General features: G+C 40.0%; 1 protein-coding gene across 1 annotated transcript in view; it reads right to left on the bottom strand.

Annotated features, from left to right (window-relative positions):
* Positions 1 to 2,469: 2,469 nt before the first annotated feature.
* Positions 2,470 to 14,535, bottom strand: part of Rxfp2 (relaxin/insulin-like family peptide receptor 2) — a 55,316-nt gene continuing 43,250 nt past the window's right edge. Inside the window, exons 15-18 of the mRNA XM_013515731.1 lie at positions 12,333 to 12,562; positions 11,296 to 11,706; positions 8,030 to 8,248; positions 2,470 to 2,889 (exon numbers count right to left, since the gene is read on the bottom strand). Coding sequence (XP_013371185.1) covers positions 2,630 to 2,889; positions 8,030 to 8,248; positions 11,296 to 11,706; positions 12,333 to 12,562 — 1,120 coding nt within the window. The 3' untranslated portion in view covers positions 2,470 to 2,629. The remainder of the gene's footprint in view (positions 2,890 to 8,029; positions 8,249 to 11,295; positions 11,707 to 12,332; positions 12,563 to 14,535) is intronic.

Consider the following 14,535-nt stretch of genomic DNA (forward strand, 5'->3'; position numbering starts at 1 on the left):
GTTCCACTTTCACTTTTAAGCATACGCTTTCTTTTTCCCTTCAAGACAAAATGTTAGTTATACAGATGTACATGGGGGATGTGGAGCAGGTGATATGCCTTCACTCTCTCCCACTGAGAGGTGATATAGTCTATGGTCTCTTAAATTCTTGAGTGATATCTAATTGATGTTTATATGGCTCATGATTTATATGGTAGGAAATGATTCAAGAACTCAGGTGATAGTTTCATAACTACATAGATACACTGGGTTTCGAAAATAGGTTTGACCTAATACAAGAGATCTCACTTAATTTAGATATAAAACTATTATTTGCTAAAATCATAATCTTTCTAATGATTTTGCACCTGTATATCAGTGCAGAAATAAGATTAGAAATCACTAAGGTATCAGATTTCAACTTTCTGGTATTTGCTGGTAAGTTGCTGATCAATACATAGCTTTCATTTTTCCATCTATCTCTCAATTTCCCTAAAGCCTCTGATCTTTTGCTTCTCCTCATGCATGCTGCTCAGTATCCACACCTGACCCCCTTCTCACATGCTTCATTCATGGGTTGTGGACAATTCCTTTGAAGAATGGGAGACACACACTTGTGCTCAAATTAAAATACCATAGGCTTAGAGTCTATCCCTTATTTATTTTCCTACTATTGAGAAATACATTAGGAAGTAAATCACCTGATGATCTTATGTAGCTTTTCACTGTCATGACAAAATACCTGAGATAAACAATTTAAAGGGAGGATGATATATTTTGGCCCATGGTTTCAGACGTCTCAGTCCATGGTTGCTTGGGTTTGTAACTTTATACCCATTGTAGCACAGTGTGTTGTGATGAGAACACATGGCAGAGGAAACCTCTTCACCTCATGGCTGAGAGGAAGCAAAAAGAGAATAGGGGCTGGGAGCCCAATATCCCTTCAAGGACACAACCCAATGACCTAACTTCCTCCCACTAGGTTCCAGCTGCTAAAGAATCTGCCACTTCCCAAAAGTGCCTCTAGCTGGAGACCAAGCCCTTAACACATAGCCTTTGGGGAACATTTAATTTAAGTCCAAACTATAATAGTGATCAAGGACTGACTAAGGGAATTTAATAAAATATCAGTGAATCTAGAGAACCAGCTATGAAGAAATTCCTTGTATTGAAAAGATGAAGGGAAGATTGAAACCATAAAAGAAGGGCGGCTTAGTCAATGGGAAGGAACATTGCTTCCAGAATCCTAGTGCAAAAGTTCACTTATGTAAGAAATACCTTACTTGATCAAAATGAAGCAAGTCATATTTTGGTCATTATTAAGTAATAACAAGTAAATCACCAGGATGGCTGTAACACAGAATCACTGAGTTTGCCTCCTGGATGTTTCTGGAGAAGAAGGTACCACACTGAACATCAAACAGAAGGAAATAGGACTTTTCAGTCACATGATTCTATTTTACCTCAATACAGGAACTCAGAATGAAGTGAATGGTAAAGAAGTTAACTTACCGTCTCATGTTTTTGCAAATAGGGAAGAGGAAGAAAAATGTAAGGGTATCTTTTTAAGTAAAGTGCTACACTTCCTAGTTTTATTCTTTGTCAGGAGAAATGTGCTTAACAATCAGTAAACCCTAACCATGGTCATGATTAAACTTAAATAATATACAACAAGTGCAAAATATAATTTTATTTATCTGATTCTTTTTTAACGTATAAACTTTCAGTACAAAAGACATCCAAGCCTTCACAGGCATTTTTCAGTTTTGCAGAACAAGTCCAAACTTACTGGATTTTTAATTTAAAAAAGGAATTTATCTAGTAAACAAGTGGTTCCCAATTCAACCAGTATTCTTGGGTCTCCTTTAACACTTCTCTGTATGTTCTGTGAAGGGAGAATTTAACAGCAGGAGGGCTACTGCTCCAAAAATTATTCTTAAAACATTACCATATAGTTTTTGGCAGTTGGAATGCTCAGTTTTCCTTTGTATGCTGGGAAATTTTAGGAAGAGTAAAATTCTGAACTTAAAAACTAAAAAAGGCAAATGGTAGCTGGCTTAACAGTGTGCTTCTCTGCATGTTAGATATGGCAACTTTGCATGAAGTTCTGATTTCAAAGTTCCTACCCTACCAGCTTTCACAGGTAGGACATGGTGGGGGGGGGATCTCAGAAATTCTTTGCTATAAAAGCACTGACAAGATGTTAATGATTTTATTTGCTATTAAAAAAAGCAAGGAAAGAGATGTTAGATTTATGTTACTATGGTCACTCTAGAATAAGATGCCATGAATGGTTTTATTTTATGGACAGTGCAACTAGATGTGGAAGGCTATGCAGTGTCTACTGGTGGACATTCATGGGAACATCTGTAGTGTCGACTAGCTAGGGATCAACTGCATGGTACCCTACTCTGTATAGATTCACACATGCATTTCAGGTGTGTAAGAGAAGGGCCCCTTGGTGTAGTTCTTAGCACAGTTGATAGGTAGTAGAGCTGCCCCTGAAATGCAGGGCCAGCAGTCATTCTGCTGTGTCCTTGTGCAGGAATGGTCACCACTGGCCAAGATTGAATGCACTGCAGATGCCATCTTCCAACAGCTGTACCTGTTACAGGTAGTCCTTCAAAGGTCAAGTGATCCAAAACCATTACTAGGGCACTGGTTTCATTATACTGTCCCCAAGTGTTATTTTGTTCAAAACTCCAAGTTTAAGTGAAGAGGAGTCATCTGTCCATACAATGGATGTAGATAAACTTCTTTTTTTAATCTTAAAAATTGATTTCCTCCGATGTTTGTGAAGTAGCTGTTTCAACTTGTCCTTAAAAAAGCTGGTGGTGAGAGTGTAGAGGATTGGGTTCAAGGCACTGTTTACCGGAAGGAAGAAAATCACTATCCAGGAAGTGATTGTGCCTGCAGAAGGAGGAAACAAAGTGTGAAAAAGAATAGAAGGTGATGAGGATTTCTTTTTTTAGTGCTAGGAACTGAACTCAGTGTAGCTCTACCACTGAGCTACTTCCTCAGATTGAAGGCAAAGATTTAAGTAGACACAAAATACAAATAACTCTTCACAGCCAGGGCTATTTATGAGAGTGCTACTTCATACATCTGTGTTTCCTCTCACTTTATTGTAAATCTCTTTGTTGGAAGAACACAGGAGCTAAGGATTCAAAAGGTTTTATTTTTCTGAGTTCCAGTAACTAAGTCACAGATTGTTGTTAAGACAAAACCAGAAGAAATAATCTGAAAACACTTTGCAAACTATGAATTGTTATATGATGCATTTTTCTTGTTCTTATTGCCTTTGTTTGTAAAAGAATTTTAAAAAAAGAAAATATTCCTTATAGAACAGGTTCAGGAAACTTCTGGTTCAAAAGGTTCATTGCCCTGGTATTCCCATGGTGATCCCATTATCCTGTTATTGTCCCCTCAACATTTGAAGAGAAGTGAGTTCTTCAACCCCGACCAATTCTTTTTGTGTACAGCTGTATAGATTTAGGCAAAAAGGCCACAAAAGGGTCTTGGTGAGGAGAAGTTTGGAATGATAGTGCCATTCCTGAGTGTATCACCTGCTGGGTTAGAATGAAATGTATTTCGCCCCTTGAAGGGCAGCCTGCCCCTTGGATGAGACATTTCTTAGATGTGACCCTGGAAAAATACCTTGCTCTAAAGAATTCCTTCTTTGTAAAAGGGAGCTGATAGTAGTTTGACTGAATCCAGTGGACTCAGGTAGTCATTTCTGTGGATGTTGTTTTTTAGCACCAATACCTGAGACTCTTAAGCAAAGCCAAAGAATCTACCACTTTCTAGGTCCCCATAGATTCAAAGAAGCTGGGTGTGCTGGTACGTATCTGTAACCCTAGCTACTTGGGTGTATAAGGCAGGAGGATAACAAAGTCAAGCCCAGCCTGGGAAACTTAAGGAGTTTCTGTCTCAAAATATAAAACAAAAAGTGCTGGACATGTAAGTCAGGCTAGAATGGTTTGTCTAACATGCAAGGGGTCCTGGGGTTAATTCTCAGTACTGTGAGAGAGAGAGAGAGAAAGAGAGAGAGAAGGAGAGGGAGAGGGAGAGGGAGAGGGAGAAAGAAAGAGAAAGGAAAGAGAAAGAAGGATGGCAGGAGAAAGAGACAGACAGAAAGACAGAGAGAGAAATTATTTTCAAATAACTCCTAGCTGGGTGAAGATCTGGAGAGCAAGACCAATGACACATTTTCTCACTGTCCTTTGCTTCCTTTCCTTCTGTCTCCTTTCGCCCCTATAGCTTCATTTTTGTCTTGATGCTACCTTTGTTCCCTTTAACATTTTATTCTTCTCTCTTTTCTGGCAGCTTATCCGACCTCCCTACCTCTGTCTCCTTCTTCCTTTCTTTTCAGCTCTCCTTTTTTTTTTTTTCTATATTTGCTTTCCTTTTTTCCCATCCCATCTGCTCTCCCTTGTCCCATTTTTTAAAACTGGAAGGAAAATGGAAGGACTCTCCTACCTTTGATTTATTAATTTTTAACATTTTATCCTTGATGAAAAAGACAAAATCTGTTTCCTGCAGCGGGAACTGACCATGTAGTCTTAACAGTCTTTTGTACAAACATCTACAAGCCAGATAACACCCCTATGCAGTGCTTGCCTTGGGATTACCTCTAAATGCATCAAGCATACAATAAAAGATACTGAGATAAAAAAAATCATGATTGAAGGAAAACAAAGTAGTTGGGGTTCTGTCTGTTGTGCTCCCCAAAGAAATACTGACCAGTATTCTTACCCCAGCCTGGCTGAAAAACAATTCCCCACAGCACCTGCTTTCAAGTAGGCAAAGACAAATAGGCCACTGAAGGTTTCATGAGCAATTTGCACCCTGAATGAGGCTCCCTGTTCAGTCTCACGGAGACACCCTAATTTGAATTCGCAGCTGTGTCTGAGGCTGCAGGGTTACAGCTGGCTCATCTTCTGGGTTAATCCAGGTATTATCCGCCACATGCCCTGACCAGCAGACCCCAGGGATCTTGAAGGTAGGAACGGGGTGGATCTAGGTCAGTGGCTGTAGCATTTCCTGCAACACCATGGGAAGCTGGACAAGCAGGAAGACCACTGTCAAGTGTCACACAGTTGTCTCTCCTGGGCCTACTATTATGTTCCAGGCGAACCTTGGAGTACTGAACATAAATGTGGAGAAGGACTGGTGTATGGCATAGTCATGTTTTGTTTTTTTTCTTTTTTTTCAGTACTGGGAATCAAACTCATGACCTCACGCTTGCCAGATGGGTGCTGCGCTGCTGAGCTATACCCCTGGCCCCGAGTCACGGTTTTACAAGACCATTTTTCCTGTTCTAGTGACATTTGTGGAGCTCATAATTAGTGAAATCAACCTTGCCAACACTTAGATCTTGGACTTCTGGAGAATACACTCCCAGAAATACATGTATTTCCAGAAAATACATTTCTAGGATACCTTGTTTGGATAACCCTTGTAAACTAGTAGAGAGAGGAAAAGGCTCAAAGAATGAACAGACACAGAATACAAGAAATGGAAGAAATGTGGGCGGCCATTGCGATAGCTAAGTGCACACGGTGTCTGAGTAAGAAATGCCCAGTTGGATCAGCATAGTTGTAGGCATGGCTGAATGGATTTACGGAAGACAGAAGACCCGCCTATAGGCTTGTAGCCAATAGGCTTGTAGCCTGAATGCAGTAAAAATGGCAGTGAAGAAGGAAATCTTGCTTGCGTTTCTTCAGAGGTGCTCCAGTCTTCACCTTCCCCTGGGAAGCCATCCCCTGGCTTCCAGCGCAGACTCTTCAGCCATCTAGCATAGACCCTTTAGTCTTCTATTGCAGAACCTTCAGCCTCCTGATATAGACTCACACAGGACACTATAGTGTGCTTCAGGACTCTGTCTTTTGACTGGATGCATTGGATCTCCAAGATGCAGACACCCCTTTTGCATTCTTTCACACCTGACCTGGCAGGTGGTCATTGTAAGCCTACTTTGTAAATCCTTATACATGTATATATTATATATTAAATCTGTTTCTCTAGTGAGAACTTACTGATGCAATCATCTAGAAAGAGTGTCATTGAGATGAGGCGATCACTTTCAAATTCCCTCCGCAGGTTAGTGACTAGGTCAGGACAGGAACTCAGAACTCTGTTGGCTTCATTCAGGGAATTTCTTCCACCTACCCTACAGCTGGGACAAGTGAGTGTCTGGAGTGGGAAAGTACATCTGCAGGCGAGCAGACAGAAGTGGGGAGGTTGATGAGGTAAACACCATCCATTCTTCCATTATTGAATGAACTCAGCTTCTCTGATTGACTGGGGAAGGTCTGCTTTGGAGCTCACATGCTTGGCGACAGCCTCCTGTGTGCCTACCTCCCATGCTTTCCCTAGGGGAGCTCACAGCATGGCAGCTGCTTTTTCATTTTTTGAACAACACTATATGAAAAGCACTGTGGAAAATGCAGAGGTGAATAAGATATGGCCCCTACCCTTCTGAAGCTTACAACCTTAAGGGAGCAATGGACACTTTCAAGAATAATGCTGATGTCAGGCAGCTTGGATGAAGTTAATGGACTGTCACGGGCAGCTAAGCAGCTGGGTGAGAAGCACGTGCACGAGGTCAGGAAAGGTACCACAGAGGAGCGAGCATTTGGGCTCAGCCTTGCAGGATAAGAAGGGATTTAGTAGGCTGCAATCTTATTCATTGTAAATATAATCAGGAAGAGGGACACACTTCAGCAAAAGCTGATGTCATAGCAGGAAAGTGCAGAAGAAAAAGTCCAAACATTCTAATAAGCTTGGATCCCAGGCTATGTGAGGGTGAGGTGAAAAGAAAGGAATATTGTAATGCTAATACCAACATTTGGACTTCATTCCCTGAGCAATGGACACCAATGGACGCCTAAGTCCTGTTGTATTTGAAATGGTAGGATATAAAAATTGAGGCAGTCTAGGTAGTAGTCATAGATTGGAGACTGTTCAAGAGAACATCTGGGATTATTAATATTGAATGAACTTTGCTGCTCATATCCTGTCTGATTGGCTTTCAAATGATCTCACATAAATGCTTAGGGCTTCTCCTCTTACTATCAGACCAGCAAGGGCTCCCAAGCGTTCACCTCTCCCCTGATTTTCACTTCCGCATCTCACAAGCTTGCAAGACCTCTATGCTTGCTTGTGAAGATAAAGCTGCCGAGGCTGTCCCATACCCTTTTGTAGGAAAGCAACTGAGCATGAGCTAAACAAAAGGTCATTAGAGCTGTTTGTCATGCGCACATTTGTTACCCTTTTATCAGGGCTTACACTGAGGCAGACGTCCTGCATGAGAGTGGGGTTACAAGATGCATGAGACACAATTCCTACCTGAGATTCACTCCTATAATAAATCTGCTATTGGCTGAAATAATGCACTGAAGGTGATCCTGAAGTCTGCGTCACAGAGTCAGCCTAACATTGGAAAGTCCAAAAACTGTCCTGATCTCTAGGTCTTAGAAAACACTTCTAGGGAAAGCTTTACTCATGGAAGCTGATTCTCTCCGTTTAAGTTGGGCTGTATCCTGTGTATCCTGGGAAGCAGGCCTTTTGGTTGAGCCTCTTCCATGAGGCATCCAGCATTCCACAGAATTCAGTATATTTCATAGGTAGGAGCATGCAGTAGGCCAGTGGTTCCATCCAGGTGTGTGTGAATCAGAATCGTAAGGGAGCTTTTGCAAAACACCTGTGTGTGTTAGCGCCTGGAGATAAAATCCAGAGGTCTAGTAGACACTGAATGCATATGTTTTAATTTTTTCATATCCCTGCTGAAGAACCACTGTCTGTCTCAGGCAGAAGCAAGGTGATCAGATTTACTTTCTCTCTAGCTCCCACTTTTAAATAAATCCTCCCTGGATTGGACTACTACCCCGTTTCCATCTTAGAATGCCAATTCCAAAATACTTCGGGAAAATAAGAACTCTTTGTATTGAAGCCTTAGGTATCATGGACACTGTTCTGGATTCTGGGCTTGTTGCAGGAAGGCCTGTAAGATGGCACAGCATACTTAGGAACCCCAGAAGTGACTGACCTGGTATTTCCACTCGGAGCAAGGAAAGGATTTTAACTACAAATACAGGGATCCAGCAGATGGCGTCAGAGAACACTATAAAAAAGAAACGGTTTGCAACGGCCACCTCTTTTCCAATGTAATTCTTCACTTCTGCTGTCTGCGCAGTGGTTTTTTGAATGGAACAGAACATAGTAATATAAGAAAACACGATGATGACAAAAGCCAGCAAATTTACACCTGTTGGGGAAAGAAAAACACACCTCTGAACATTTTGGAAGAATAAATCAACAATAGAATATTCGGGTATTTGGATATTAAATATGGTGCCTTTTAACCCTGAGACTTTCAAGAAGCATTCTTTTGTATATGCCCAGAGATACTGAACTAAAATTTCTGTGTTTAGGGAAATAAGATGAAGGAATCAATTGAGTTTTCCAGTTCAAAAGAGATTTCAAGTGTCTGCCTGGCAAGCGCAAGGTCCTGAGTTTGATTCCTGGTACCAAAAAACAAACATACAAGCAACCAACCAACAAACAAACACATTTTAAAGACATAAAGCCTTTGTGAAGAATTATAGACTTCTAAATTCAGATCTAGATATATCATAAAATAAATCCTAACTTATTTAAAGTGTGAAAAACACTTTTTAAAAAATGTTTTTAGCTTTTTGCAACTTCAAACTTCAAGGGATTACTATAATCATAGAACTTGTTATTATTACTACTGCCTCAGAAATATTATACTTAATGCTTTTTGTTCTTAAAGGAAAATAATACATGGAACAAAAATACATGTTTAAAAGAATTTTTTCTTTAGTGATTTAACTGCCATGGATCAGAACTCTTCAGACTCATTTTTAAAAAAGAAATAAGAAAAAACCTTAGAGAATCAACTACATGAATCATTCTTCTGTATTTATGAGATTTTAATTAAATATTATTATTCCCTATAAAACTGAGTTCTTGGTCATTTTAACTGCTTTAGTCTGTCTGTAATAAAAATCGCAAGTGCTTATGTAATTCCTTATAGTCAACATAAAACTTGCGTATATTTTCACAGTTGTTTAAAACAGTGTTAATCTGAATCTAGACTGTATGTGAGACTGGTAAAGTCTGGAGAAAATACTTTAAATTCAAGTTTGTTTTTATCAAAAGGATTTCAGGTTCCATGAAATAAATCTCAGTATAAACCATACTATAAAATTTTATAAAACTGATTTGTCAGAGCTTAGTTAAGCAAAAAATGAAATGACTTTGGTAGAAAACATCCCTCTGGCTTGCATTCTAGAAATAGGCTTAGAGAAAGGATGAAAAGTACATATTCTAAATCTACTATAGTATTGAAAGGTGTTAGCAACAGGTAAAACTATATTAACCTTACAACTTTGCTCTAAATCCAAACTATTCTACAATTAAACAATTAAAAATTGTACATACTTATATTTTTCAAACAGACAGAAATGTACTTTGTCTAGAGTTCTGGGACACCTATACATATAAGCAATGTCTATAGAGATGGTAATGGTGACAAGGACAATATGTGAGTGTGTATGTGTGTGTGTGTGTGTGTTACTATCTCTTTATCCATATGGAATATGCACTGGGTGCTTAACCCATTGTGGTAGGCCCTCATGCCTTAACTGTAAGATTCATTCAGCCAAACTACTTTAGTGATTCATCTGGCCTTGCTCCCTGGCTTCGGCTTCTGAACACATGATGTCTTTTTCTAGGACACAGCCCCCTTACTGCTCCCCCATACTACCTCATCCTTTGAGCCTCAGTTTGCATACATTTTTACTGAGAAGGCTTCTCTAGTCTTCAGGTCCATGGCTCCTGGAATATCCTGACCTCTCTGACTTGTATCAGTCTGTGATGTAAGAGTATGTTTATTTGTCCACACCTTTCCCTCTGGTTTTTAAGTTTGTGGCAGCTGGATCTATTGTATCTCCATGCCCAATACAGTGCACAACCTTGGCAGGTGCTAAATCAATCCTTGGAGACACAATGAATGTAATGTGTCTATAATGTGTGTGTGTGTGTGTGTGTGTGTGTGTGTGTGTGTGTGTGTGTGAAGTGCCCCTATGCTGGAAGCAATGATGAAATTAGTCATGAAGAAATACAAGGAATACCTACTCTATCCTGTGGGTGACATTCCTATGAGCAAGTAGATACCAAGTAGAACAATGTGCAAGGAGAATATTCAAAATGGTGCAAATGAAGTGTTCAGTTTTTCAGAGGAGGAAGAGGAGTAGACAAAGAAGATCTAGTGACAATGGTTGAGACATGTCATGATGAGTTTTAGGTAAATCATTTGAACTTGATCTTGAAAGTAGTAGAGAAATTATTGAAGGTCTCTGGGGAGGGTGATAAACAGATAAATAGGAGGAAGGGAAGACCCAAAGACCAAAAGACCAGCATGGGTTAAGTCAGTACTAAGAGTGGAGGCAGTAAGTTTCAAATGACAGCAATTGAAGAGGGTAGAGACCAGAAGGAACATAGATACATGCACACTGGATGAAAATTACCTGATGCAAAAGAAAGGACCATAGACAGTGCTCTATGGCTATAACTATGGTGTCTTTGTGGATAAGAGAAAAGGAAGGGAAGGGGAAATGGAAATGATAATATACCACAGTTGAAGAAAGGACAGAGGAACGACTTTAATTTTAAGCAGAATTAATACACAGTAAACAATAGAAAAAAATGTAACTTTAAGGTACTAAATTTGTCATTCATGTGTAACTGAAAGTATATAGTTTTCTTTTCCAAAAAATAGAGAATTAAGAAAACCAAAAAGGAAATATTCTTATTAAGGATCCTTACATTACTGATGTAAGAGTTGCCTTTACCAAAGGCAACAATTCCTTCTGGTATTTCCATTCAGATAATCTGCTACTGAGTTTCCATAATTTTATTATTGATTTGATTCATAACTAGATTATAAAAAAGAGTTCAAATACCTTGGTAGGCTTTCAGGACCAGCACTGGACTAGAATTCTTTCAGCTCATAGTTACTATATAGGAACATGAAATCAAAGAAATGTAGGAAAAAGTTTTTTTTTTTTTTAAAAAAGATCATCCAATCCTTGTTTTTCAAACTAAAGCTGAACAATAAAAAGTTTAATAAAACTTCCATAAGTACATAGCAATAATCTTTTTCTACAAAGGACACCTAATCTTGACAATATTCATTTATTTTCTAAAATGGACAAATCTACCTTTGCCAAAGTTTATGACATGTCTCTCAAAATGATGCTTATGCAGGAAATGAAAAATATAATTTACCTAGGAAAATTCCAAGAGAATATACTTGGCTTCCAATAGCTTCTGTATGGTCATAGTAAAGTGGGAAACAAACTCCATTTTTCCCATAGAAGTTTCCAAAGAAATCCTCATCCCAAAAGGGAAGTATAGCCATCAGAAATCCTGCCATCCAGATGCAGATGAGGATGACCAAGGTCTGCCGCTTTCCAGGTCGGATGTTACTGAAGGGGAAGACGATGACTAGGAATTTTTCCAGCGTTAAGAAGGTCAGCAGTAGGACGGAGACTTCACTGGACAGCATGGCCAGGAAGCCCAGGAAGTGGCACTGTGGGCTTTCCATCCACAGCAGGGCGTACTTCTGATACTGCCCACGGTATTTCATATCGAAGAAGCCCACGAAGAATAAGTAAATCCCCATCAGGCAGTCGGCACCTGTGAGGAATCGATGCAGTGTCTGTTGGTAGTGCAGCAGCTCTTGTTTTCGTTTTCTGATTAGGTTTATCTCCCTCATCCTATATCAAGTAAACTAACGTGATCACCTACTGGAGTACCTAGCATCCAGCGGAATTCAAAATCTGTGCTAGAGAGCCACACTATGTCTTTCCTTTAATAGTTTAAAGAGGGGGAAGGAGGGCTTTTATTTGGGGAGGAGCTAGTTTTAAAACAGTAAACATGGATTACTTGCATAATGAATAAAGGGAATCCTTTACTGCACTGGAGAACCCTTGGTGCTATGTAACTGAAGCTAATCAAGCTTAGTGAATAACCCACAACGCTTGCTCCATAATGTCACTTAACTCATCATTCTGTTCCTTATTTTCAAGCCAAGATCCCCAAGGGTATTTCTCTATGAGGTTATGTGATCTAAAATTTAGCTACCAAGGATAACACGTTAAGATTTTAAAAATAAATTTCCCCACCGTACATAATTTATATTAAATGGCATTTGAAGATATATATATATCTCCACACACATCATATATATTTATATATATCTATACATCTAGTGCACAGTTCAGAGAAGATATCCTGTCCATTTATATAGGAAACATACTTACAACAAAGGATTTTGATGGACATAGCGTGAGTTGTATTTTCAGCTTTAATGAAAGATCTCATGCCAATGACAAAAAGATTTCCAAAGCAGGTAATGAAAGCTATAACCCAGACAAATATTCTGAGGATATTGTTAGCCAAGAGGTCCTCAAATGAAGAAATGCCGTCAGACAAGGGCATACATAGTCGCACATGGGGAGCATAGGAGCAGTATCGAAAGTTTTTGAAATAACTAAAGTCAAAGGGAAAAAAAGAGTCACTTTACAGTAGTGATAGCGAAACCTCAGCTGCAGTCCTCTCAGTGCTGCAACTGTGTTAGGTCAGCAACTTTGCTAGGTTTGCTTCTTTATGTTTGTTTAGTAGTGACTATGCCGCTAGAGAGTTCTTCAGTAAATCATGTTACTCTAGGTAGTGTCCTTTGGATGAGTAGGAACCCGGGGCCACAGAACTGCAGAAGCAGTTGGCTGAGTTGAGCTGGGGAATCTATGGGAATGTGAAGTCTCAGGGACTCTACTTTTCTCCCAGTCACACTGCATTATTTTCTTATTGAGTGGTACACAGAGCAGGTTGTCATTGGTGAACTGATCTCTAGCCAACATCCGGGGATTGCATCGGGGATGTAAGAGACCTTCTGTAGCTCACTACAAACATTCCCATTTCCTCCTTAGTTTTGCACACTAAGGTCTACTTAAAGTAGCCATTTCCCCCTGATATTGGTGGGTCCCTGAGACCAGGAAAATTCAGCCTCAAGGAGCTAGGAGAAGAAGCCTTAAACACAGATTTTTTGCCAGGGCTGGGAACGACTTGTCTCTAGGCAATATATTTAAAGTGCTTATGAACCAAACATGATGAGTCTTGATGTATTGGAATTGGTGAGATCTTTTGGATTATGACCCCACCCACCAAGCCAGTGTGTTAGGATTGTATTCCATTAACTCATTCTATTTTTATTCTTCTACTACCTCTTTCATTTCATTTATCTACGCTTTCCTCTCAGTCAAATCCCTTTTTTGTCATCTCCAAATTCAGCTTCTACAAAAGCAAGTTACACAAAGCTTTACTTTGGTACAACATCAGGGCTCCTGTGACTGGGCCCCCGGCTGCCCTGAGCTGCTTTGCTTTCTCACACACAGACACAACAGCTTTGCTCTAGTCCTCCAACAGGCCTGGATCCCTTCTTACAGTGTACTTTTCCCTCGGGGTGGAGAATTCCTCGCCTGGATATTGACAGGCCTGCTTCCTCCCTCCATTCAGGTCTACCCAAATGCCACATTACTCTGACTTCCATTTAAACCACCCCAATCCTCCTTCTAGCCCTGCATTTTGCTTCTCTTTATCTTCATGGTGTTTAATAACTATGCACTTATCGGTGCATTCACTCCATTTTCAAAGCTAAGTGAAAGAGCCACAGGAAAAACATCCATTCTCTTGTTGCCCATGACGTTCCTAGCATCTAGAATAGTGCCTGGCAGCTGCTAAGGACCTCAACAAATATTTCTTTGATCAGCAGATGGACAATGGATAATTGAGTGTTGGCTGGGTCCAACAGAGACCCAGGAGGCAATTCCTGTTCTCAAGTAGCTTCGAGCCCTGTTTCCTAATCCCTGCCTTCTATTAAAAGAACTGACGTCTAGCTTTGCTTTCTTTTCCTTCTCTGGAGTCCCTAGCAGACATGGACTTGACCTCTTGATTGTTTTAGGATTCCATTATATCCACTGTCTTCAGATAGAGACACCTAGGGCCAGTTGGCAGGTGAAAGGAATGGGGATGATGAGGGGAGGTATTTAATAAGGGAAGGACAAAGACAATAAAAGAAGAAGGTCACTTAATAGGAAACTAGCTAGATGAACACATTTTCTGTTGCTTGTTGGGTCCTTCCTGCCTGTGACTTGAGGTTCAGTAATTAAAACAGCAAGGTCTCCACCAAGTTCTAAAAAGGTTGAGCTGTTCTATTCTAAGAAGACTTCACCTTCTGCCTGTGGCAGGAAATGGTAGCTTCGTTAAGTATTTATCTAAGCGTGCCACCGAAAGAGAAGCAAAGAAAACCATGTGGATATGCATCAAACAGCCGTCTTTTAGTCATCACACCTACTGCACAGACATAACCAAAATGTTCTCCCCAAAACCACCTTCATACCAACACTTCCAGCCCCTTGCTGCACCCGACTTTTCATCTTACATCGAGGCCTCCCTATTTTTGTGGAC

Source organism: Chinchilla lanigera, unplaced genomic scaffold, assembly GCF_000276665.1.
Source record: "Chinchilla lanigera isolate Chin_1 unplaced genomic scaffold, ChiLan1.0 scaffold00030, whole genome shotgun sequence".
NCBI lineage: Eukaryota > Metazoa > Chordata > Mammalia > Rodentia > Chinchillidae > Chinchilla > Chinchilla lanigera.